This window comes from Thalassophryne amazonica, chromosome 19 (assembly GCF_902500255.1).
Source record: "Thalassophryne amazonica chromosome 19, fThaAma1.1, whole genome shotgun sequence".
In the NCBI taxonomy this organism is placed as follows: domain Eukaryota; kingdom Metazoa; phylum Chordata; class Actinopteri; order Batrachoidiformes; family Batrachoididae; genus Thalassophryne; species Thalassophryne amazonica.
This window is the reverse complement of record NC_047121.1, coordinates 19033364-19060891: the sequence shown is the minus strand read 5'-3', so window position 1 is coordinate 19060891 and position 27528 is coordinate 19033364. Positions and strand designations below refer to the sequence as shown.

At 43.6% G+C, this 27528-nt stretch overlaps 1 protein-coding gene across 1 annotated transcript in view; it reads right to left on the bottom strand.

Moving 5' to 3' along the window:
* Positions 1–27528, bottom strand: part of trmt61a (tRNA methyltransferase 61A) — a 64666-nt gene that overhangs the window by 4307 nt on the left and 32831 nt on the right. Inside the window, exon 3 of the mRNA XM_034194877.1 lies at positions 26991–27257. Coding sequence (XP_034050768.1) covers positions 26991–27257 — 267 coding nt within the window. The remainder of the gene's footprint in view (positions 1–26990; positions 27258–27528) is intronic.

The following is a 27528-nucleotide window of genomic DNA, read 5'->3' as shown; positions in this document are numbered from 1 at the left end:
AGACAGTCTGGAGTTACCTTTAAGTGCTGTGACAGTTAGAAGACACCTGTGTGAAGCTAATTTATGTGCAAGAATCCCCCGCAAAGTCACTCTGTTAAATAAAAGATGTGCAGAAGAGGTTACAATTTGCCAAAGAAGACATCAACTGGCCTAAAGAGAAATGGAGGAATATTTTGTGGACTGATGAGAGTAAAATTGTTCTTTTTGGGTCCAAGGGCCGCAGACAGTTTGTGAGACGACCCCCAAACTCTGAATTCAAGCCACAGTTCACAGTGAAGCATGGTGGTGCAAGCATCATGATATGGGCATGTTTCTCCTACTATGGTGTTGGGCCTGTATATCGCATACCAGGTATCATGGATCAGTTTGGATATGTCAAAATACTTGAAGAGGTCATGTTGCCTTAAGCTGAAGAGGACATGCCCTTGAAATGGGTGTTTCAATAAGACAATGACCCCAAGCACACTAGTAAACGAGCAAAATCTAGTTTTGAGTTTGTAGCGTCAACAGTAGATGCTACTATTATTGTGAACACCCCCTTTTCTACTTTTTTTTTTTTTTTTAACTAATAGCCAATTTCATAGCCTTAAGAGTGTGCATATCATGAATGCTTGGTCTTGTTGCATTTGTGAGCATCTACTGGTACCTTGTTTCCCATGTAACAATAAGAAATATACTCAAAACCTGGATTAATCTTTTTAGTCACATAGCACTACTATTATTCTGAACACTACTGTACATCCAGGTTTTGGAGCAACACATCCTGCCATACAAGCAACGTCTTCTTCAGGGATGTCCTTGCTTATTTCAGCAAGACAATGTCAAGCCACATTCTGCACGTGTTACAACAGTATGACTTCGTAGTAAGAGTGCGGGTACTAGACTGGCCTGCCTGCAGTCCAGACCTGTCACCCACTGAAAATGTGTGGCGCATTAAGAAGCGCAAAATACAACAGAGACCCCAGACTGTTGAACAACTGAAGTCGTACATCAAGCAAAAATGGGAAAGAATTCCACCTACAATGCTTCAATAATTAGTGTCCTCAGTTCCCAAACGCTTATTGAGTGTTGTTAGAAGGAAAGGTGATGTAACACAGTGGTAAACATACCACTGTCCCAGCTTTTTTGAAACGTGTTGCAGGCATCCATTTCAAAATGAGCAAATATTTGCACAAAAATAATAAAGTTTATTAGTTTAACATTAAATATCTTGTCTTTGTGGTGTATTCAATTGAATATAGGTTGTTGATGATTTGTGAATCATTGTATTCTATTTTTATTTAGATTTTACACAATGTCCCAGCTTCATTGGAATTGGGGTTGTACTAGATTACTTTAGGGTAAGTAACCTCTGTGGTTGGACAGGAAGTCAGAGGAAGAGAAAAGTCAGTGATCTGGATACATTAAAAAAAAACTAACAAAATCAAAGGGATCGGAAATGCGGCTCTGCTAAAGTTTAAATGGAGTAAAAAAAAAAAAAAAGTTTTAAAGTTTGTGAGAAGACATTCATTGCTGTGGCGCAATTTGAGGAGGCAACTGGAAATGTAAAGTAACAGATGTTCTCAAAACAATGAAGGGAACCTTAGCTGGAGCAGCTGAGCATTTCCGATGTGGAAACATCTACTCTACTGCATTAGTATTCCACTCGACTGCAGGTAAACAATTGTGTAACTGTGCAACTGAGGACGAAATGAAACCTGACCTCTTTCAGAGATTTAGTCTTGAAAACAAACGGTGTATTTTATAACTGTACTTTCTATGTAAATACTGCTTCATTAGTACTGGTGCTCTGTATCAGCAAATACTGCAGCTTCTTCATACTTTGTATCAGCAAATATTCAAACATGAATAGTGCACTTGTCAATAAAACTAGCAGCAGTGGTCTTGGTGGCCATTAGGCCTTGTCTTTGATAAAATGACAAGCTAATTTTAAGCTACATGCAAATTCAACAACTGCTCCTGATTTTCATCATGCATGTGATGATGAGCCTGCAGCACAGCGACGCAGGTGGTTCATTCATGCACTTGTTTCAGAATGAGAAGGTTCCCAGTTCAGGACCACACCTACATCTAGCGTTACATCAGGAAAGGCAATCTTGTGCCAAATCCACATTGTATCAGCTGTTGCAATGCTGAGCAAAAAGGGAGAAGCCACAAGAAATTGCTGTGATGTGACAACTAGGTTGTTTTGAAATTGATTAATGGTTTTTTGTAAATATTTTCTGTTTTAATTCCTCTCTGACAGATCTTTGGGTTGCAAACAAAAACAAGACATCTGAGGATACAATCTTGAGCTTTGAGAAACACTGATCAACATTTTTCACCATTTTATAGACTAAACAACTAATCAAGAACATTTGCATATAATAATCCAGAAAATAACTCAACAGTCCGTTTCTTTGTGTCTGTTGAGGCAAAGCTGTGTGCATGATCGTCTTTCACATTTTTCCCAAACTTTTGATCTTTTGTACTTGAGGACTAAATACTTTTATGACAACATACTCTGTTGAGAATGTATGGCTATGATTTACTTTTAAGTTAACCAAAGGGTTAATGAACTAATCAGAAAATAGATTAACAGAAAATTTAAGAAGTAGATTACTACGAAAAAAAAAAAAGTCATCCAAAAGGATGAATTGATTATAAAAGTAAGTCAGATCTGTGTCTGTATTCACATTATAATGTAAAGGATAATTTTAGCTTATAATCAGCCGGTTTAAAAGAAACTTTGTAAATAGTGGAAGCGTCAGAGCAAATTGTGAGACTCTAGAGTAATTTATAAAGCAAATACGCAGCAAAAAGGGCAACTAATTCCTGCTGAGTCACTGGAGAAAAACTCATCTGCAGAGGGCAGTCTCGCTGAGCGGCCCGTTCTGGGTCTTGGGTATGTTTCAGATAGCAGCTGTTGGTTGATGGGACTCACAGACTCCCCGTGGGCAGCCGCAAACACAATTCAATGGTTTCCTAGCAACCGAGATGAATACACGGGGAAGGCCTAGTTGATGATTATACAAGGGCGTCTCGCTCAGTGTTTAAAAGTCTAAAACATCAACCCGAGCTTTTCTCTGGCATTTACGTGCACATGTTGATCTAAACACGGGAGTCCTCACATGCATCAAAGGCAGATTCCTGGTATCAAAGCTCAGGTTTTCTCAGTGTCTGAATGTGAGGAGACCCGTCAGTGCTGCACTTGCATACTAACTCCGCTGCTTGGAGGAAGGGGGTAGGAGCGGCTTTGTTAGGATCCTTTGTGAGAACACTTTAGTCTAAACAGAAGGAGGCCGGGTCCCAGACCAAATACAATGGGAAGAATTGGCCCATGGAAGGTTGGGGGGGAAAAAAAAAAGGGAAATTATTCACTGCAGCTTTTCACATAATCTGCATAATGCAGTCTCAAACCTGTGCTCGGAGAAACTACTCACTGCTGACATGTTCTGCTGACTCCACGTGTTGTACTATTCACATTTCAGTCCACCAGTACACTGACCAGGAACTCTGCACCTTCAACAGGCTGGATCAGGTCAACTTAGAATTCTGGCTTATTCTTACTTTCACAGTTTTGGCAAACATTCCTATCTGATATGAGATTTATTGTCATTGTCATTACATGAGTGCAACAACAACGAAATTACATATACACTCCAATTACCTCAGACAAGATACAGCAATTAATCCACAATTATTACTTGTTACCATAATAATGGCACACATCAGAATTAAAGACAACACATATACATTTTATCATTGTTTATGTGCACTAAACTTGAGGAAGTCCGTCATCCGAATTGAGGCAAAGTGGGTGAAGGCTGCAGCAGGAGGGGCCCACGCCACCCAGCTTGGGGGGGTTGAAGGCTGCAGCAGTAAAAACTATAGCCTGACCGATATATCGGCCGATATAAGCCCTTATCAAAGTACTCACTATCGGCCGAAATTTTGCCGATAGAACGCCGATAATTTCTCAAACAGAACAGTTACTGAAATGTTTGTCATCAATGTAAAATGTCATGGCACTGTTTGTCCAGTAGATGGAGCTCTGACTCCATTCAACTGAGAGCTGCTTACACCCCTGCTTGAATGTGTTCATCACCGGCCCCCGTAGTTCGCCGTCACACTGCACTGATCGGCTGACAAAAGCATACAAGTACGTTTATAAGGATCTATATCCTTATCCTGAACCTATATCTAAGTTGCAGCAACAAGAGGTACAAGATCAGATGTATTTCACAACTCTTTTTAAGGATATGCATTTGCTAATTTCACAAAGGTTTAATTCTTGATTGCATTTTTTGAACTTGAAAATTCGCTGTTATAAAGTTAATCAATATGAAGTCAAAGCTTCAGGTTTTAGCTCATACCTTTTTTTTGTTAAGGGTCCAAAAAAGAACATTTTATTCATAAAAAAAAAAATAATAATAATATTATCAGCTGATTTATCAGGTATTGGCAAATCAGCCGATTTATCAATTATCGGCATTTTTTCATCCAAATATCGTTATCGGCATTGGCCTCAATAAATCCATATCGGTCGGGCTCTAGTACAAACAGCGCTGCCTTCAAGGTGGCAGGGAGGAAGCCAGGGTGAGGGGAGTGGAGAGACACGGGGGGGGGGGGGGTTGATCTATGCTGATAATCCTCTGTGGCTAACACATACTATTACCATAAGACCATCCTTTGCCCATCTATTATTAATGAGGTAACGTGACAGGAAATCACTTCTTCCATAATAATACACACATTTATGCATAGAACTTCCACAAACTCTACTCAGCTCATCGCATGCCCAGGGGGTACCCATGTTGTACATATGGAGGATCTGTGGTGCATCGTTATCAAGTCACCATGTTCAGAAGAATGTGTCCACACACTCTGAGAGACATATGCAAGCATGACATTACCTGCTCATAGCAGCAGACGGGGCTGCAAATAACTTATTTTCATAAATGATTAATCAAAAATAATCGACTCAATCAATTTGTCGTTTAGGTCCTTAAAATGTCAGAAAACTTGAAAAATGATACCTTCAAAATGTCGTGTTCTAGTCATGGCTCAGAGATATTCACTTTATTACCAGAGAGGAGGAACAAATGAGTCAAACTACAAAATTTTCACATTAAAGCAGCCGAAGTCTGAGAATTTTCTGCTTGGCATTGATGGATTTTAACTGATGTTTCAGCTGCACTCTCTTCAGATTTGATCTCCAAATAAAAAGACTGAGATAATCCAGATAAAAAGAGGGTTTATTTATTTATTTTTCACACAATTTATGTGATTATTCCCACAATGGACTTTGCCAGCCCATCAGATATTTAAGAGACGGCACCACGTTTACAGATCTCTGCAACTTCAATGATGAGTAACAGTAAAATATTTAATAAACAAAACTTTTACAATAAGACCCAGACTGTAATGACTTTTTGTTTTACATTATTGCCAGTGGTTCAAGTATTTTGGGGCAGAGGGTGCTCCCTAAGAAAATATTCCAAAGCTTTCCTTATGGAGAAACATTCACCCGTTGTCTCTACTGAACATAACCCTCTATGGTCATGGGACTGGCTCTGCAGTTGTCAACTCCATTCATCTGTATATGTGTGTGTTTGTGTGCATTTGTGCGTGCAAGAGTCAACAGCTCACAAAAGGAATACGCAGCAGTGCACCATAAAAGGGAGCGAGCGAGGAGGTGAGAGTTGCAGAGCAGCATCCTCACTCATTCTCAGCCTGAATTGTACTTAATGGAGGAGCTTGTTCAAAAAAACAAATAATAATAATAAATCATGGTGCATTTAGGTGCAATTAGCAATGCAGTTAAGCTTTTTACCTCTACCTCAAGGCACTGCACCATATGGATCTGAACAGTCAGGTTTTGTTGGATGCGTTTGAATAAGAAAAAACAAAGAAACACACAAACATTACCAGTAAACAGATTTTTGAACCTGCACTGAAACACAAGACATCCAGACACCAAAGCACTACTTAGAGTAGACGTACACTCATATATAATGTTATATTTGTTTCTTCATCAGAGCTCAAAGCAGGAATGGTAAAAAGAGAACAGCATGAAACAAGTACTATAGATAGGATTTCTAAATGGTTCTTGATTAGGATTCCGCACTGTTTCTCAAAATTCGACACAATTCACTGGACATTGGATAGTCGATGGGTATCATAATGTATTATGCAATTGTGTTCATGTGTAACCCAGCTTTTTAATACTTTACTCATACTGCTTAATGTGCGTTAGCATTTTCTTTAGGGCTGCCACGACTAGTCATGACTACGTTGATTACTGAAACCGTCTACAACTAATTTAGTAGTTGAGGAGTCGAATACTAGATTTGTATTGAACCTTGAACCAATGAAGCAGTGCTTCGATCCGCTGCTTCGTTGAATCTTTGCTTCGCTCCTCTTCAGAAGTGGCAACTCCGCTTCTTATCCCCTCTCAAAGCCATTAAAATATGTCAATTGTGAGTCACTTTTGTGCAGATTAAAGTGACTCCCTGGGACTCCTGTCTTGTTGTGAGAAAGAAAGGAGAATCGTCCTCCGTTCCGTTGCTCCAAACACTATGCCGCTCTCTGCTGAGTCCACTCGGAATTTATAACTTCAAAGCGAATCGCCATTTAAATCAAATGACAGCTCTTTCCAAACGTTGTAATACAAACAATAAACTGCAATTGGTCAAAATGTTTTTTTTCCTCCCAAAGTGAGACGTCCTGGCTGACGTGCAGCTGGCCAAGACTGTATGGTTGCAGACCTGCAGACTCCAGCAGCCAGCTGAGCTCAGTTCAGATGTATGGAGTGACATCCATGCTGTTAATGTCTGAAAGGAAATGCTTTTGACAAAACCTACAGATTTCTTTTTTCTATGTCCAGGAATCAAGCATCCACTACGTAGAGTTTATTTATGTCCAGAGCTCAAGGATCCAGTGACCAATTTCATATTTATTTACTTTAAGACCCAATAAAATGTTGTTGACGTAGAAAACCTGTAAATGCTACTTGTACCACACAGAAAATTCACAGGCGGTATCAATAAGGGAACTGATAAGAAATCGGATTGATACACGGAATCGATAATGGTATCAATATTGATAAAATGTGGTAAGCCGCAATTTACATATGATCCGACTAGTCGACGAATCGCAATAATAATCACTAACTAGTCGACTATCAAAATAGTTATTTGTGGCAGCTCTAATTTTCTTTTGCAAATTTTCACCTTTTCTATGCCTTTACCCTATGCTAAAATGACATTGCAACTTACGTATTTGTTTGATAAAATTACTAATCCCAATCATTTTCATATTTATGGCTTCCCTAACCCTAATTGATCTGAAATCTACAATTCCAAACAGACCAAGCTGTGCCCAAGCTTAGACATTGCTTAAAAAAGACAGCATTTCAGATCCCATTTTAGTTATGCAGAAAACTTAAAGTAAACAAATTCCACTTAGTGCAAAGCTGTAGTAAAGTTTAGGCCCAGAGTAAAACTCACTAAACATTTTAGCTGTTAAAAATATCACTGTTATTATTATTATTATTATTAGTAGTAGTAGTAGTAGTAGTAGCAGTAGTAGCTGCTAATTAGGAATGAACATATCAGAGGGGCAGCTCATATGGGACGGTTTAGAGACAAAGCCAGGGAAGACTGAGATGGTCTGGACATGTGCACAGGAGGGACCCAGGGTATATAGGGAGAAAGATGCTGAGGATGGACCCACCAGGCAGGAGGAGAAGAGGGAGGCCAAAGAGAAGGTTTATGGATGTGCTGAGGGAGGACATGCAGGAGGTTGGTGTGACAGAGGAAGATACAGAAGACAGGGTGAGATGGAAATGATTGATTTGCTGTAGTGACCCCTAATGGGAACAGCTGAAAGAAGATGAAGTAGTAGCAGTCAAAATCCAAACCTTTGTCTGCATTGTGACACCTGGGTAACAAATCAAATGAAAAATGAAATATGCTTAAGGTTGGGTATCGAAAACCGGTTCTTTTCGGGTATAGTTAAGAAATGATTCGATCCACCAATAAATAGTCCCTTATCGGTCCTTCAGAGCGACCGTGGTTTTTGAGGGTGTTTGTCAGGAAAATGATCATTTCTCTACGTTGATTGCAGACCCTGCATTAAGTTCTTTATTAGTCGTCTCCTTTCGGAGAAATTTAGTTTGGTGCATGAGGGGGCTCACCTGCACAGACAATAAAAACAGGAACAGCCTTTACACAATAAAAGCCACAAAAGTAAATATCACCGACAATAAAATAAATAACAAAAAATAACCTTAAAAATCGCTGTAATCAACCCACTATATACTACTAAAACCACACAGCCATTTACTACTCGCCATTCAACTGAAAAATGTGCAAAATTTATCCTATGACATAAGTACAATTTAAGCTTGTTCATTAATACGCTTAATAGACAACAGAACAAATGAGTGTTTGTACCGATGACATTTGCACAAAGGAACACGATATCTCTTTCCCGAGTTTAACAAGGTGTACTCTGAGTGCAGAACATGTGAGCTGTCCATTAAGATGTTTTTTGCTTGTGTAATGTTGCTCTGTCAGAGAGTTCTTGAAAACTGGAAGGAGTGTGGCCCATAATATAATGTTTTATAATGTTACATTACAGTGCAAAAAAATATGTTCCTCTTTAATGGACGACTTTGTTACCAAGACAAAACATGTACACTTTGACAAGCAAATAACAGCTGCATAGGTGTGCGATAAGCCGGAATTTACGTATGATCCGATTTGTCAGCTAATTGCAAAAATAATCTGTGACTAATCAATTATCAAAATAATTATGTGTGGCACCACTATATTGGATCCCACTCAACATCTGCACCAACAGGAGGACTGAACACTGCAAAACTGCCAGAAGGTTCAACATTGCCAAGCTTGAAGACTCAGAAACAAAAGCAGAGTTTCAACACTGCCTGATAAAAGATTGCCCGCAAGTAATCTGTCCCGGCTCCTAAGCATTAGGAGCTCAAGACAACCATAACAGCCTGCCAAGAACTACTCTGACACCAGGACTGGTTTGAGGAGAAGGACCAAGTTCTGGAGCAACTGCCTGACAAAAAGCAAAAAGCCTTCCTCGACCTCTAGAAAGATCAGACCTCGCAAGAGATAAAGTCTAGACTCCAGCAAAGCAAAGCGACTTTGCAAAGTGAAACTTTCAAAATGAAAAATCAGTGGTGGATCAACAAGGCTGCCAAAATCCAAGCCCTCGCCAACAGAAGTGACTTATTATTCCAGATCGTGATCTTTCTGGTGGAGACTATTACTTCTTAAATACACTCATTCTTTAAAGCAAGGACGTTTTTCTCATTCAGAGCTGCTGCTTCATATGCAGAAATATGGTGCACCTTTTTTTGTTTTTAAGATTCTAAAGATTCTATACTTAAAATACTTTTTGATGTTTTCTTTTTTATTGTGTTTTTATTGAGAGACAAGAGACATTAATATTTATTTGTCCTATAATGAATCCAGTATCATTGTAAAAAGTGTTCTAAAAAATAAAATACAGACATATTAATTCAGACATTTCTTTTTGTGTTTCCATCCCATTTTTTGTATCCATTTATATATATATATATATATATATATATATATATATAGACACACACACACACACACACACATTTAGAAATATAGAAAACACAACAATGAACACCCAGAGAGGGAATGATAAGTGTAGCATTTTATAACATCGAGTGAATCATGCAAATTTTTAGGAGGGGAAAAAGTAAACAAATCCCTTAAAAGCATTCTTGTCAAGATGTAGCAGTCTTACCAGTTTATAAAATCTTGGGCATATGTTGGTTGGCATATTTTCCCACGTGTTCCAGTGTTTAACAAATATCTATCTTTAAATTCACTGAAAAGGTAATCTTTTCCATTCTACCACTATTTGAGCCCAATGCTGAACAGCTGGTTCTCTCTGTACTTTCCACTTCCTTGTAATAGCTTTTTACCTGCAACCAAAAGTGTGTTCGAGAGATATCCATGTATTGTTTCCATTGCTTGAGTTTTTTTTTTTAAACCAAAAACTTAATTTTAAATTCAAGTGGACCATGCGTTCACATGTGTGCCGAAGGGTGGGGGTCTATACAGATCACAGATCAACTATGATCTGTTACACATTAGACACATGGCGTGATCTGTTCTGGTACTGCATTGCACCAGTATGTGAGATGGAGCAATTAATTCAAATGTACTGTTACACCCTCTGGCTAAAATACGTTTGCTCCAGGAGCCGTGATCCCACTGGGTGTTAATGATAACATGGCTCATATGCCAAGTTGGAGCCCTGAGTGTATAAATTCAATAAATTGGCACGGGTGCATTTTTGACTATGGTAGAGCCATATCAAGTCAATCGATGGATTCTCCGCGTGGTTATTTTCTCTCTTTTTATGTTTTTTTTTTTAAAGGTTGGTTGTCATCAAAGCAGATGAAGCTGAAATATGCTTTTATATAAACAGTGTCACAAATGCAGCAAAAATCTTCCTCCTATTTGGAACCAACCAACCCAAAACATGCATCCTGACTTGACACAAAACCCTGACCCCTTCAGTGACTTTTTAACCTGCCTAGACTTGCTGTGACTTCTTGCTGTCAAGCAACCAAAGTATTGTAACTGCCTGTGACAAAACAAACTGATGTCCGAATAAGAAAAATGTGAGCTTTGTTTGCCATAACTCATGGTGCAAGTGTCAATGAGGATGAAGTTGCCTGGAGAACATAAATACACTGGCTGGCATTTTAAAAATGTACTCAGTCACACTCAGGCTTCTGTCACACTTCAATGAGCCACAGAAAAGTCATAGTCAGGCGGTACTGAAGGTTACTGTGAGGACAGACACACACACACTTCCCTTTTACAAGCACACATGAATTTATTTAACAGGTCCCTGCAGTGATCATTAGTTATCGATGCAACAATCCAACTTTCAAAACAAAGCACTGATCCTGCTGTGATAAGTATTCACGTAACTTAAATAACCAGCTGTAGTCAAGTTAAAACAGTCCATGGTAGTTAAGAACCCTATGGATCAAAACAAAAAATACAGTCCTGATCACACATTTACGTGCACTCATCATGGGCATGTGTAATTTTGGGATTTTAATAATGTATTTTAACTTTTCTTTGGCTAGGGTGTAATGAATGTACAACATTCAGTGTTTCGGTGTTCCCCATAATGCCCCTGGCAGCCGCCACCTGCCCTTCCCAGAATGCACCGCGGTGCCAGCAAAGTTCCGCTGTCTCACAGTGCATTTAAACAATGGCAAAGCGAGGATGTGGATGGCGTTAATTTAGTGAGTTCACGGGCGATTATGATGATTATCCGCTCTCCCAAGTTGAGAGGGTTATCTAGAGGAGGTGTAGCACCTGTGATGGACTTCTGCTGTGCCCCGATGTTGTCTTATTGTCCATGGTAGAGAAGCTTGAATCTTCGACTGGACTGGGTTGCTTGACGCGAGGACGTTTCGCTTCAAATAGCAGAGGTTTCTTCAGTTAAAATTCTTGCTCTGGTAGTCTGACTTCTGTCTTGACTCTTGTAGAGAAGAATAAACAGAAGCCACAAAAGCTGAAGTCCTAATCAGACCCCTCCTACCGAGAGACAGACTGCTATAGGCTAGTGACTAAACAATAACTCTAATTAGCAACTATTGTGCTCTAGTTAGCACCCTCCTAATGACAGGGCAGCTGTCCCTCCTAATGATGGGACGGACGCCTATCCTGATGGCTCCCTTGACGACTCTCCTGATGACGTGAATGACTCATTACCATGAACAAAAGACTGAAACTGCTTTGACCTGAGTACCCCATTGTAAACAGGGGACAAAGCGTATCTCAGACCCCCTCCCCGGTTAAGGCTGGGTTTCAACTGTTTCACATAGAATGCCTCCTTGACCCCTCTCTCAAACCATTTCTTCTCTCTGGCTAACATTTTAACTTCCTTGTCCTCAAACATGTGGTTAGTGTCTTTAAGGTGCAGATGAAATGCAGACTGAGGTCTACTGCTGCCCTCTCTATGGTGATGGTATAGCCTTTTGTGTAAAGGTTGCTTAGTCTCACCTATGTAGTGTAGTGTAGTTTTTCCCCCCAAGTAGGGGAAAAACTATAGAGGATCTTCAGACAGCACAAAATTCCAGTTTACTTTAAACCGGTTAACACCTTGAGACAGAAATTAGTTCACCCTAAGGACAGGATCCCTAGTTACAAACAGAGCAATGTAGTGTATTCTATCAGATGTCAGGAAAACTGTAATCAATCAATCAATCAATCAATTTTTTTATATAGCGCCAAATCACAACAAACAGTTGCCCCAAGGCGCTTTATATTGTAAGGCAAGGCCATACAATAATTATGTAAAACCCCAACGGTCAAAACGACCCCCTGTGAGCAAGCACTTGGCTACAGTGGGAAGGAAAAACTCCCTTTTAACAGGAAGAAACCTCCAGCAGAACCAGGCTCAGGGAGGGGCAGTCTTCTGCTGGGACTGGTTGGGGCTGAGGGAGAGAACCAGGAAAAAGACATGCTGTGGAGGGGAGCAGAGATCGATCACTAATGATTAAATGCAGAGTGGTGTATACAGAGCAAAAAGAGAAAGAAACAGTGCATCATGGGAACCCCCCAGCAGTCTACGTCTATAGCAGCATAACTAAGGGATGGTTCAGGGTCACCTGATCCAGCCCTAACTATAAGCTTTAGCAAAAAGGAAAGTTTTAAGCCTAATCTTAAAAGTAGAGAGGGTGTCTGTCTCCCTGATCTGAATTGGGAGCTGGTTCCACAGGAGAGGAGCCTGAAAGCTGAAGGCTCTGCCTCCCAATCTACTCTTACAAATCCTAGGAACTACAAGTAAGCCTGCAGTCTGAAAGCAAAGCGCTCTATTGGGGTGATATGGTACTATGCTAGCTGCAGCATTTTGAATTAACTGAAGGCTTTTTAGGGAACTTTTAGGACAACCTGATAATAATGAATTACAATAGTCCAGCCTAGAGGAAATAAATGCATGAATTAGTTTTTCAGCATCACTCTGAGACAAGACCTTTCTGATTTTAGAGATATTGCGTAAATGCAAAAAAGCAGTCCTACATATTTGTTTAATATACACTTTGAATGACATATCCTGATCAAAATGACTCCAAGATTTCTCACAGTATTACTAGAGGTCAGGGTAATGCCATCCAGAGTAAGGATCTGGTTAGACACCATGTTTCTAAGATTTGTGGGGCCAAGTACAATAACTTCAGTTTTATCTGAGTTTAAAAGCAGGAAATTAGAGGTCATCCATGTCTTTATGTCTGTAAGACAATCCTGCAGTTTAGCTAATTGGTGTGTGTCCTCTGGCTTCATGGATAGATAAAGCTGGGTATCATCTGCGTAACAATGAAAATTTAAGCAATACCGTCTAATAATACTGCCTAAGGGAAGCATGTATAAAGTGAATAAAATTGGTCCTAGCACAGAACCTTGTGGAATCCATAATTAACTTTAGTCTGTGAAGAAGATTCCCCATTTACATGAACAAATTGTAATCTATTAGACAAATATGATTCAAACCACCGCAGCGCAGTGCCTTTAATACCTATGGCATGCTCTAATCTCTGTAATAAATTTCATGGTCAACAGTATCAAAAGCAGCACTGAGGTCTAACAGAACAAGCACAGAGATGAGTCCACTGTCCGAGGCCATAAGAAGATCATTTGTAACCTTCACTAATGCTGTTTCTGTACTATGATGAATTCTAAAACCTGACTGAAACTCTTCAAATAGACCATTCCTCTGCAGATGATCAGTTAGCTGTTTTACAACTACCCTTTCAAGAATTTTGAGAGAAAAGGAAGGTTGGAGATTGGCCTATAATTAGCTAAGATAGCTGGGTCAAGTGATGGCTTTTAAGTAATGGTTTAATTACTGCCACCTTAAAAGCCTGTGGTACATAGCCAACTAACAAAGATAGATTGATCATATTTAAGATCAAAGCATTAAATAATGGTAGGGCTTCCTTGAGCAGCCTGGTAGGAATGGGGTCTAATAAACATGTTGATGGTTTGGATGAAGTAACTAATGAAAATAACTCAGACAGAACAATCGGAGAGAAAGAGTCTAACCAAATACCGGCATCACTGAAAGCAGCCAAAGATAACGATACGTCTTTGGGATGGTTATGAGTAATTTTTTCTCTAATAGTTAAACTTTTGTTAGCAAAGAAAGTCATGAAGTCATTACTAGTTAAAGTTAATGGAATACTGAGCTCAATAGAGCTCTGACTCTTTGTCAACCTGGCTACAGTGCTGAAAAGAAACCTGGGATTGTTCTTATTTTCTTCAATTAGTGATGAGTAGAAAGATGTCCTAGCTTTACGGAGGGCTTTTTTATAGAGCAACAGACTCTTTTTTCCAGGCTAAGTGAAGATCTTCTAAATTAGTGAGACGCCATTTCCTCTCCAACTTACGGGTTATCTGCTTTAAGCTATGAGTTTGTGAGTTATACCACGGAGTCAGGCACTTCTGATTTAAAGCTCTCTTTTTTAGAGGCGCTACAGCATCCAAAGTTGTCTTCAATGAGGATGTAAAACTATTGATGAGATACTCTATCTCACTTACAGAGTTTAGGTAGCTACTCTGCACTGTGTTGGTATATGGCATTAGAGAACATAAAGAAGGAATCATATCCTTAAACCTAGTTACAGCGCTTTCTGAAAGACTTCTAGTGTAATGAAACTTATTCCCCACTGCTGGGTAGTCCATCAGAGTAAATGTAAATGTTATTAAGAAATGATCAGACAGAAGGGAGTTTTCAGGGAATACTGTTAAGTCTTCTATTTCCATACCATAAGTCAGAACAAGATCTAAGATATGATTAAAGTGGTGGGTGGACTCATTTACTTTTTGAGCAAAGCCAATAGAGTCTAATAATAGATTAAATGCAGTGTTGAGGCTGTCATTCTCAGCATCTGTGTGGATGTTAAAATCGCCCACTATAATTATCTTATCTGAGCTAAGCACTAAGTCAGACAAAAGGTCTGAAAATTCACAGAGAAACTCACAGTAACGACCAGGTGGACGACAGATAATAACAAATAAAACTGTTTTTTGGGACTTCCAATTTGGATGGACAAGACTAAGAGTCAAGCTTTCAAATGCATTAAAGCTCTGTCTGGGTTTTTGATTAATTAATAAGCTGGAATGGAAGATTGCTGCTAATCCTCCGCCCCGGCCCGTGCTACGAGCATTCTGACAGTTAGTGTGACTCGGGGGTGTTGACTCATTTAAACTAACATATTCATCCTGCTGTAACGAGGTTTCTGTAAGGCAGAATAAATCAATATGTTGATCAATTATTATATCATTTACCAACAGGGACTTAGAAGAGAGAGACCTAATGTTTAATAGACCACATTTAACTGTTTTAGTCTGTGGTGCAGTTGAAGGTGCTATATTATTTTTTTCTTTTTGAATTTTTATGCTTAAATAGATTTTTGCTGGTTATTGGTAGTCTGGGAGCAGGCACCGTCTCTACGGGGATGCTGTTTATACACCTTTGTATAAGCAACCTTTACACAAAAGGCTATACCAGCACACGTTTGAGGACAAGGAAGTTAAAATCTTAGCCAGAGAGAAGAAATGGTTTGAGTGAGGGGTCAAGGAGGCATTCTACGTGAAACAGTTGAAACCCAGCCTTAACCGGGGAGGGGGTCTGAGACACGCTTTGTCCCCTGTTTGTCCACTGTACTCAGGTCAAAGAAGTTTCAGTCTTTTGTTCATGGTAATGAGTCATTCACGTCATCAGTAGAGTCGTCAAGGGAGCCATCAGGAGAGGTGTCCGTCCCATCATTAGGAGGGACAGCTGCCCTGTCATTAGGGGGGTGCTAACTAGAGCACAATAGTTGCTAATTAGAGCTATTGTTTAGTCACTAGCATACAGCAGTCTGCCTCTTGGTAGGAGGGGTAGGGATGGGTATCGAGAACCGGTTCCTTTCGGGTATCGTTAAGAAATGATTCAATCCACCGACATCAATAACCTTTTTACTTAACGATTCCCTTATCAGTCCTTCAGAGTGGCCGTTGTTTTTGGGGGTGTTTGTCAGGAAAATGATAATTTCTCTACATTGATTACAGACCCTGCAGCAGGTCTGTAATCAACTTTTCTGCAGCGCGGCTTTGCTTTGAACCTTGAACCAATCGAAGCAGTGATTCGCAGATCGAAGCAGTGCTTTGATCACTGCTTCGTTGATAAATTTTTTTCTTTCGCTTTCCCCCGCTAAAACCCTAAAGAGCATATGGCTGTGAGTATTATTTACCTTTTTTATGTTAAACCAACCTGTTATGGTCTTCTGAAACAGTTGATAGATGTATTTTGTAACTTAAAAACGAGACCGATGCTAACACGTTAGCATGTCTATGGCATTTTCAATGTTAAAATTAGCATTAAGCAGTTGCAGCTGTCAAGCGTTTGTTGTCGTAAAAGAGTCAAATGTATTACAAATTGTAACATTTTTTAAATTTATTTTTGTTTATATATTAATAATAATAGCAAGCACAACAATAATAGTAATAATAACTAATCTAATGATTACAATTTTAGAGAAAGAGACAAAAAGAACCTGAATAAAAACACAACAGAAAATATAAAACCAACTGACAATGAACATACATAAATAAATACATACATACATACAGAAATAAAGTGTTTTCTGTGAACACCTAGTGACTCTTACAGCTCCATTTCATCCCTGTCTTATTTAAGTTTAATGACAGTTTGTTTTGGTCAAACCATATTTTCAATGTGTTAATTTCTTCAGTGATTTCCTCCAGAACTATCTGACAAGCTAGAAAACTGCTGCATCCTAGTAAGAGCAGAATACTACTGGAATGAATTTGAATAAGTTGTTTTTTTTTTCTCACCTAAATGGATGCTGCACTCACTGCAGTTTATTGTCTGTAATAGTCCCAGATTGCATTTCAGAGCTTCTAGAATTCAAACATTTTCATGCAGGTGGTGTTGGGGGGTAATTTTGGGTTTCAGCTTTTTTTGTTTTTCACTACTTTCATCCCTGAATATGTGAAATCGTGAGTCACTTTTGTGCGGATTAAAGTTACTAACTGGGATTCCTGTCTTTTTGCGAGAAAGAAACAAGAATCGTCCTCCGTTCTGTTCACACAGCTCCAAATGCTGCACGGCTCTCTGCCGAGTCAAGTTTGTTGGGAAAGTGTAGGAACACGGACCCACAACAGGGGGCGCAAATGAACGGACAATGGAGAAAGTCAAATCACAAAGTTTTACTGTTGTGAATTCACACAACAAACACAACAGATTACAAATACAGCAGTAACCGAATTCCAATGGTGTCGTGTGGGCAGGCTCGACGATAGGAGACGTCTGTCCGAGTCGAACCGGAACCACCTGATTTCCTCTGCCACCGAACCCCGGGGATACTGGAGCCGCCAAGTCCCGAACCCCAGGTGGCCACTGCCTCCGCTCGTCGGATCCGGTACTGCTGGCAAGGAACAGAAACAGTCAGGTGTGGGTGCGGCTGCACCCAGCAACACACAGGGTGGAAACACCACCTCCACCTCTTGTCAGGAAAATACTGGTAAGTGCAGGAGTGTGAGTACTTATCCAAGAAGTCCAATACAGTCTCCCCGCTGTACTACTCACTATCTGCTATCCAACACACAGCAACAAAGTATTATCGTCAAGAACACAATTGGCTGAGTACGTTACCCTCCTTAGTAGAGCGATATCTCGGCAATGAGGTGGAGATGCCGTCCTGCTGATATACCTCCCTGTTGATTGATATCAGCTGTCTCAGGTGATGGTGACAGCTGTCACCCTGGCTGCTCTTGTGAGGCGGCAGCGCCCTCCGGTGCCTGGATCCCGCACTCCAGGCAGGGCGCCCTCTGGTGGTGGTGGGCCAGCAGTACCCCCTCTTCAGCGGCCCACACAACAGGACCCCCCCCTCAACGGGCGCCTCCTGGCGCACGACCAGACTTGTCCGGGTGGCGACGGTAGAAGTCGGCCAGGAGGGCCGGGTCCAGGATGAAGCTCTTCTTCACCCAGGAGCGTTCTTCGGGGCCGTACCCTTCCCAGTCCACCAGATACTGAAAACCCCGGCCCATCCGTTGGACGTCTAGGAGCCGGCGCACAGTCCAAGCCGGCTCGCCGTCGATGATCCGGGCAGGAGGTGTGCCGGACCCGGAGTGCAGAGGGGTGAGGTGTGATGAGGTTTGATTCTGGAAACATGGAATACTGGATGAATCCGCAGTGAGGCCGGAAGCTGAAGCCTCACTGCGGCGGGATTGATGACCTTGAGAATTTTAAACGGACCAATGTATCGTTCCTGTAGTTTCGGGGAGTCCACTTGTAGGGGAATGTCCTTGGTGGACAACCACACTTCCTGCCCAGGACGATACGTGGGAGCCGGGGTCCGCCGCCGGTCTGCATGGGTCTTCGCCCTCGTCCGGGCCTTCAACAAAGCAGAACGGGCGGCACGCCACACCCGACGGCACTTCCTTAGGTGGGCCTGGACCGAGGGCACACCGACCTCTCCCTCAACCACCGGAAACAACGGGGGCTGATACCCCAAACACACCTCAAAAGGGGAGAGGCCGGTGGCTGATGATACTTGACTGTTGTGGGCGTACTCGATCCAGGCCAGGTGGGTACTCCAGGCCGTCGGGTGCGCGGCTGTCACACAACGTAGGGTCTGCTCCATCTCTTGGTTGGCCCGTTCTGCTTGCCCGTTGGTCTGGGGGTGATACCCGGACGAGAGACTGACCGTGGCCCCCAGTTCCCGGCAGAAGCTCCTCCAGACGTGCGAGGAGAACTGGGGACCGCGATCGGAGACGATGTCTGATGGTATCCCATGCAGACGGACGACGTGGTGGACCAGGAGGTCCGCTGTCTCCTGGGCCGTTGGTAGCTTCGGGAGGGCCACGAAGTGGGCCGCCTTGGAGAATCGGTCCACTATCGTGAGGATGACGGTGTTTCCCTGGGACGGCGGAAGGCCCGTGACAAAATCCAGGCCGATGTGAGACCAGGGGCGATGAGGCACGGGCAGCGGCTGTAGCAATCCCGATGTCTTGCGGTGGTCGGCCTTGCCCCTGGCGCAGGTGGTACAGGCCTGGATGTAACCCCGGACGTCGGCCTCCAGGGACGCCCACCAGAAGCGCTGCCGGACGACTGCCACGGTTCTTCGCACCCCAGGATGACACGAGAGCTTAGAACCATGACAGAAGTCCAGAACTGCAGCCCTAGCTTCTGGTGGGACGTAGAGTTTGTTCTTCGGTCCGGTTCCGGGGTACGGTTCTCGTGTCAGGGCCTCCCGGACGGTCTTCTCCACTTCAACCACTAACTGGCGACTAGGATCGGGCTGCACCAGAACGGGTGCAGACGAGAAGCGCCGTTTCAACTCCTTGAACGCGGCATCGCAACGATCCGACCAGGTGAAGGGAACTTTTGGCGAGGTCAGGGCTGTCAGGGGGCTAACTACCTGACTGTAGCCCTTAATGAACCTCCTGTAGAAATTAGCAAAGCCTAGGAACTGTTGCAACTTCCTACGGCTCGTGGGTTGGGGCCAGTCTCTCACCGCCGCAACCTTGGCCGGATCAGGAGCGACGGAGTTGGAGGAGATGATGAACCCCAGGAAGGACAAGACGTGCGGTGGAACTCACACTTCTCGCCCTTCACAAACAGCCGGTTCTCCAACAACCGCTGCAGGACCTGACGTACATGCTTGACATGGGTCTCAGGGTCCGGAGAAAAGATGAGTATATCGTCTAGGTATACGAAGACGAACCGGTGCAGGAAATCCCGCAAGACATCGTTAACCAACGCTTGGAAAGTCGCGGGAGCGTTTGTGAGACTGAATGGCATGACCAGGTACTCAAAGTGACCTAAGGGGGTGTTGAATGCCGTCTTCCACTCGTCTCCCTTCCGGATCCGGACTAGATGATACGCATTTCTAAGATCGAGCTTGGTGAAAATTCGGGCTCCATGCAGGGGCGTGAACACCGAATCCAACAGGGGCAACGGGTATCGATTGCGAACCGTGATTTCGTTCAGTCCCCTGTAATCAACGCATGGACGAAGTCCGCCGTCTTTTTTACCCACAAAAAAGAAACCTGCACCCATCGGGGAGGTGGAATTCCGGATCAACCCGGCGGCTAACGAGTCCCGGATGTAGGTCTCCATTGATTCGCGCTCAGGCCGTGAGAGGTTGTACAGCCTACTGGACGGGACCTCACTGCCCGGAACCAAATCAATGGCACAATCATACGGACGGTGGGGGGGAAGAGTGAGCGCCAGATCCTTGCTGAACACGTCGACAAGGTCATGGTACTCCACCGGCACCGTCTCCAGATTGGGCGGGACTCTGACCTCCTCCTTAGCCTGGGAGCCGGGAGGAACCGAGGAACCTAGACACACCCGATGGCAGGTTTCGCTCCACTGAACCACTACCCCAGACGGCCAATCAATCCGGGGATTGTGCTTCAACATCCAGGGAAATCCTAAAACCACACGGGAGGTGGCAGGAGTCACAAAAAACTCGATCTCCTCCCGGTGATTCCCTGACACCACCAGAGTTACAGGTGGTGTCTTGTGCATGATTGGAGGGAGTAGGGAGCCATCTAGTGCTCGAACCTGCACAGGCGAGGTAAGCGCCACCAGAGGGAGCCCTATCTCCCTGGCCCATCTGCTGTCTAACAGATTCCATTCAGAGCCCGTGTCCACCAGTGCTGGGGCCTTCAGGGTTGATTCCTCATAAAGGATCGTAACTGGGAGTCGTGTGGCAATGTGGGTGTGTCCCACGTGAATGTCTCGGCCCACCCCTAGCCCAGTCTCTAGGGGCGGGCGTTGGTGTTTAACCGCTCGGGGCAGTCTCTCACGTGGTGCTCTATCGAGCCACAAACAAAACATACTCCGCGGGCCCGCCTCCTCTGTGCATCTGGTGCCCTAAATGTTGCCCTGCTCGTGTCCATAGCTTCGTCAGCAAAGGGAGCTGTAGCCACACGGAGCGCGGGGGCCGTGGAGCGTGGGGAAGGCGGAGCGCGGTCGGAACCGGAAGGGAGAGGGACGGCGCGTGCCCGGCCATGCCCTTCGTCTCGTTCCCGACGACGTTCTTCTAACCGGTTGTCTAGTCGTATGACAAGATCGATGAGCCCATCTAAATCCCGCGGTTCGTCCTTAACCACCAGGTGCTCCTTGAGAACCAAAGACAGTCCGTTTACGCAGGCGGCGCGGAGGGCAGTGCTATTCCAGCCGGACCTCGCAGCCGCGATGCGGAAGTCGACTGCATAAGCAGCTGCACTCCGGCGTCCCTGTCTCATTGACAGCAGCACGGCTGAAGCGGTTTCTCCTCTATTAGGGTGATCAAACACTGTTCTGAACTCCCTCATAAACCCATCATATGTCTGAAGGAGCCGTGAATTCTGCTCCCAGAGCGCTGTAGCCCAAGCGCGTGCCTCACCGCGAAGCAGGTTTATTACATAAGCTACCTTGCTAGCATCAGTTGCGTACATGACGGGACGCTGTGCGAAGACGAGCGAACACTGCATAAGAAAGTCCGCGCACGTCTCCACACAGCCTCCGTACGGCTCTGGGGGGCTTATGTAAGCTTCAGGGGAAGGTGGGAGGGGTTGTTGAACGACCAGTGGAACGTCACTGTTACGCACAGGGTCGACGGGAGGGAGAGCCGCAGCGGCGCCCGGAGGGCGCGCTTCCACCTGCGCGGCGAGAGCCTCCACCCTGCGGTTCAGGAGGACGTTCTGCTCGGTCATCACATCCAACCGAGTCGTGAAAGCGGTGAGGATCCGCTGCAACTCACCGATCACCCCTCCTGAGGACGCCTGTGCGCCCTGTTCTTCCATTGGCCGTTCAACAGCCGGTTGACGCCCCTCGGGATCCATGACGCTGGCCGAGATATCCTGTTGGGAAAGTGTAGGAACACGGACCCACAACAGGGGGCGCAAATGAACTGACAATGGAGAAAGTCAAATCACAAAGTTTTACTGTTGTGAATTCACACAACAAACACAACAGATTACAAATACAGCAGTAACCGAATTCCAATGGTGTCGTGTGGGCAGGCTCGACGATAGGAGACGTCTGTCCGAGTCGAACCGGAACCACCCGATTTCCTCTGCCACCGAACCCCGGGGATACTGGAGCCGCCAAGTCCCGAACCCCAGGTGGCCACTGCCTCCGCTCGTCGGATCCGGTACTGCTGGCAAGGAACATAAACAGTCAGGTGTGGGTGCGGCTGCACCCAGCAACACACAGGGTGGAACACCACCTCCACCTCTTGTCAGGAAAATACTGGTAAGTGCAGGAGTGTGAGTACTTATCCAAGAAGTCCAATACAGTCTCCCGCTGTACTACTCACTATCTGCTATCCAACACACAAGCAACAAAGTATTATCGTCAAGAACACAATTGGCTGAGTACGTTACCTCCTTAGTAGAGCGATATCTCGGCAATGAGGTGGAGATGCCGTCCTGCTGATATACCTCCCTGTTGATTGATATCAGCTGTCTCAGGTGATGGGTGACAGCTGTCACCCTGGCTGCTCCTGTGAGGCGGCAGCGCCCTCCGGTGCCTGGAGCCCGCACTCCAGGCAGGGCGCCCTCTGGTGGTGATGGGCCAGCAGTACCTCCTCTTCAGCGGCCCACACAACAAAGTTAGAACGATAGAATCCAGTCGGAATTAATAACTTCAAAACGAAACAGTTTTGTTTATTTTTATTTATGTCCCGAGATCAAGGATACAGTGACCAATTTCATATTTATTTACTTTAATACTCAATGAAATACATAGAAAACCTGTAAAGCCTACTTTTAGTACAAAATTCACAAGAGGTATCGATAAGGGAATCGATAAGAAATCGGATCGATAAGCAGAATCAATAATGGTGTCGATATCGATAAAATCTTATCAATATCGATCCCTAAGGAGGGGTCTGTGTTATGTGTCGGACGCAGCCCGGAGAACCGACCAGCGTTTGAAGGACCCAGTATGAAATAAGCAGAGCACGGTACAAAGGATAACAGAGTTTAATAAACATAACAGTGAAGTGATACGAAAACAACAAGAGTGCCCGGTCTGGCGTGGTGGATTGCGGTGCGCTCCCAGCAGCGCTAACGGTCCGGAGCCAGAAAACTGTTCGGACCCAAGGACCCCGCCGACCCCCCAGGTGGCCGCGACAAACCGAGTCTGAAAGAAGAAATCATTATGTGAGTCCACACTCAACACACAGAGAGACCACTCAAAGGTGTATAAACAGCAAACACTTCCTGGCTTAATTGCAAATCAGCTTCCCACCCTGCAGGCATAGAACACCCTGTTCACAAAACTCCACTGCAGTGGAAGCTGACCCAAACGACCAACATACAGCTCAATATAATAAGGTGTGAGGGACACCACATTTACTGACTGTATAAATGTTAGTCACAAAACCAAACGTACCTCAGGAAGTGTGCTGACGAGTGTGAGACCTCACCCCCTCCTCTTTCACAGACCATGCATCAAACCTGGACGTTCTCTGCATCCACTGATGGGAGATGGCTCTAGAGACGACGATCTCACCCATCTGGTCACAAGGTCGAGTCTCTGGCAAACACACACTGTGCACTCCAGACTTAAATGCCACCATGTTCCAATCCGTGTAGATGCACCACAGCTGTGAGTCCTGACGAGCTGCACGTGATCAGCCTCAGGTGATCAGGGTGAGGTCCTGATAAACTCAGCTACACAGCCACTCAGTCCCAAATGCGCACCACCTGGGAGGAAAACCAAAAGACAGAAACAGAAGACACACAAAAGCCAGCCAGGCACGCCAGCCACAACAGTCTGGTTAGGTTTAAAACTCCAGCTTTTGTGGCTTCTATTTATTCTTCTCTACAAGAGCCAAGACAGAAGTCAGACTACGAGAGCAAGAATTTTAGCTGAGGAAGCTTCTGCGATTTGAAGCGAAACGACCTTGTGTCAAGCAACCCAGTCCAGTCAAAGATTCAAGCTTCTCTACTATGGAAACCACCTGGACAACTGAGAGCCTACACAGAAACGTATTGTCCATGCTTCACAAGATGTGTTTACATTGCGAGTGCTGAGCTCCTGACACCAGAACTCTGCTGAAACAGACCTCTCGCGTGAGTCACGGGCCGCGAAATGGCGTGAGATTCACAACTGCGAAACACTGAATACATCACTAATGACTTTTTGAAACAAGAATTGGGAATTAATTTATTTTGGATCTTCTCTCATCCACACTCTTCTCTCAACCAAATTATATATACAGGCTCAAATGCACACTTAAATCTTAAGTGATACATTCACTTAAATCTTTTAGTAAGTGGTGCTGAAGGTTCTACAGTGTATAACATGACAGGGTCAAGGCTTTTTAACTCTTCATTAGTGATCACGAGTATCTACATATGGTAGTTTCTTTTTAAGAATGTGTTTGACAGCACTGACTGAACAGACCAATACTCAGAACAATGATAAAGTCCAACAAACCCAGTGAAGATCTAAGAAGAATAATTGTACATTTACATAAGTTGGGAAGGTCTCATGCAGCCATTTCTAAACAACTCCAGATTCCAAGATCATCAGTTCAAACAACTGTACATAAGGACAAGTTAGTCACCTTTTTGCTAAGGTCTGGAAGAAGACACTAACTGTCACCCTCAGATAAGAGGATACAGATTAGGATGTTCAGAAACAGCCAAGGAACCACCAAGGCCCAGGCCTCCCATGAATCGGAAGCTGCTGGAACACCAGCGTCACTGTCCACAGTGAAGCAAGTTTTGCATCACCATGGACTGAGAGCTTATTGATCAAGAAAGAAGCCCCTGCTCCAAAATAGCCACTTTCACACTAGACTGAAATTTGCAGCTGCCCACATGGACAGGTTTTTATGGTCAGACAAGGCAAAGATTGAGCTATTGGACCACAATGACAAGAGGTATGTTTGTAGGAGTAAGGCGAAACTTTCAAACCTAAGAACACTGTACCAACTGTCAAACATGGTGGTAGTACCCCCACGCTCTGGGGCTGTTTTGCTGCCAGTGGTATTGTTGCATTGCACAAAGTTGATGGAATAATGAAGGAGGAGGTCTACCTCCAAATTCTTCAACATCACCTCAAATCAACAGCTCAATGGTTGAATCTTGCCCACAATTGGGTGTTCAAACAGGACAATGATCCCAAATGCATGTTAAAACTGGTTCTGGGTTGGATAAAACAGGAATCTGGAATGGCCTTTCCCAAAGCCCCAACCACAACCCTATAGAAAATTTGTGCATTACGCTTAAAAGCCGGGTCCGTGCCAGGAAACCAACCAATTTAAATGAACTCTACCAGTTGATCCAATGAGTGGCCAAATATCCAGCCACAATTATGCCAGAAGCTTGGTGGTGGTTCCCAAAAGCATCTGGTTGAGGTGCAGCTTGCTTGCTAAGGGACATTTCACCAAATATTAGTGGGGATCAGTGTTAATTTCATCAAACGAGACAAGATGTAATATCTTTGTCAACAATTATGTTTTTCATAACGAAAACAAGACGATGACAAAATTAACATGTATTATTGTTGACAAAAACGATGAGACTAAAATGTTTTACATGAAATAAAAACCAATAAAATCTCTCCATTTTTGTCCATAAGCACTTACACTTTGAAAATGTTTCCAAAATGTGCTGCATTCAAATGACACTGTCTCGACACAAAATCATCGAGGCTGGTGTCGCAGACGGAATGGTCCCCTCTAAAAATTGGTCTGCCCTGCTTTCACTGCATATGCATCATCAGCCACAGTTCACCGATTATCACCTCGTTTCTGCTTAAAACTGCACTCCGGTCGTCATCTATCTCAGCGACATATCTAAAGCTTTTGTACAACAATCATTTCCACATAAATTCAGCAGCCTTATTTCACCATAAAAGATGGAAGAAGCGATTAGTGCACTGCAGATACATGAGCTGCTAGCTGCTGCCCAGTCATTTCAAAGTGTTACCGATTATCGCCTCGTTTCTGCTTAAAACTGACTTTAGAATGATTTATGAGGTTTTACCTTGTCATCTGATGGTTAATAATCCCATTAATCCATTTGATCGCTCTGGGTGAAGAGACTGGAAATCTTTAAATGTGGGAGGAAACCAGAGCACCCGGAGGAAACCCACGCAAACACAAGGAGAACATGCAAATTCCACATAGAAAGGCCACAGGTGGGGATCAAGCCCATGACCTTCTTGAGGCAACAGTGCTAACCACTAAGCCACTGTGCTGCGCATTTTGTCAGGTAATGATAACATTCGTTATTTCATATGTATGAAACACTACATTGACTGAAATGGCAACCAGAAATATTTTATCAAAAAGACTAAAATGCCTCGACTGAAACAAGACTAAAATACACTGAGTTCTCTTTTGACTAAAATGAGACTAAAATTAGTAGACTTTTAGTTAACGGAAACATGTTCAAATAAAAAGGGTATGTGAATGACTACATATAACTAAAACTAAAAAGGGCATTTGACAAGACTAAGACTAAAAAAAAAAAAAGCTGACAAAAATAACACTAGTGGGGATGTATGTATGTACGAGGGTAGGCTGAAAAGTTCTAAGGCTCACTATAATGCAGTTAATGCATTACTCCTTCATGGGGAGCCTTAGAACTTTTCAGCCTACCCTCGTATTTATGGATGTATATTTGAACCTGTATGTATAATTTTGACCTGTGTGGATTAGAGAAGATCCAAAAATAAATTCAATCTTGTGCACCCAATACTACTCAACACGTGTTTCTTAGAGCTATTAATGATGTATGCTGTACAATCATTGCACCCTAGCAAAACGGTTCAAGGACATGATTAACAGCCCAAAATTACAATGACATTTATGCCCATTCATGACAATATGTAAACTTCTGACCACAACTGTACACTGTTGCACATACTGTATGCCAAAAGATACGTCTTACCATGCTTCTTCATCGCGGCTTTAGCATGTCCCACTGCTTCCCATGGGCTGGGGATGTCCAGAAAGACAGCATCCGCTACCCCTGTGACTCCAAAGCCTTCTTTACAGACGTCTTGGTTCCTTACGGTGACCAGGTGGCTTACACGATGTTCCCTGAATTCCTCAGCCACCTTCTCAGCCCGCTGCTGGTGGAATTCCACTGTGTGCAGGTGACCCGTGGGGGCAATAGTCCGCAGAATGGCATGGGAGAGAGAACCACTGCCTGTACCTATAACACAGGATGGAAAGAGGATGGACACAGACACAAACCAGGCCAGGCAGTTTTACTTATACATGTATAATATGTGCACAATTCTTCAGCCCGAAATGAAAGAATTTTTGAAATGTTCAAACCATGATGAATATGTACAGCTAGAAGACAGTCAGTGGCTCTTGGACTTAGCCTATGACCTGACTGACAAGCTCAATAACTTGAATCTAGAGCTGCAGGGTAAGGACAAACACATCAACATGATCACAGTGATGAAAGTGGGCCATGG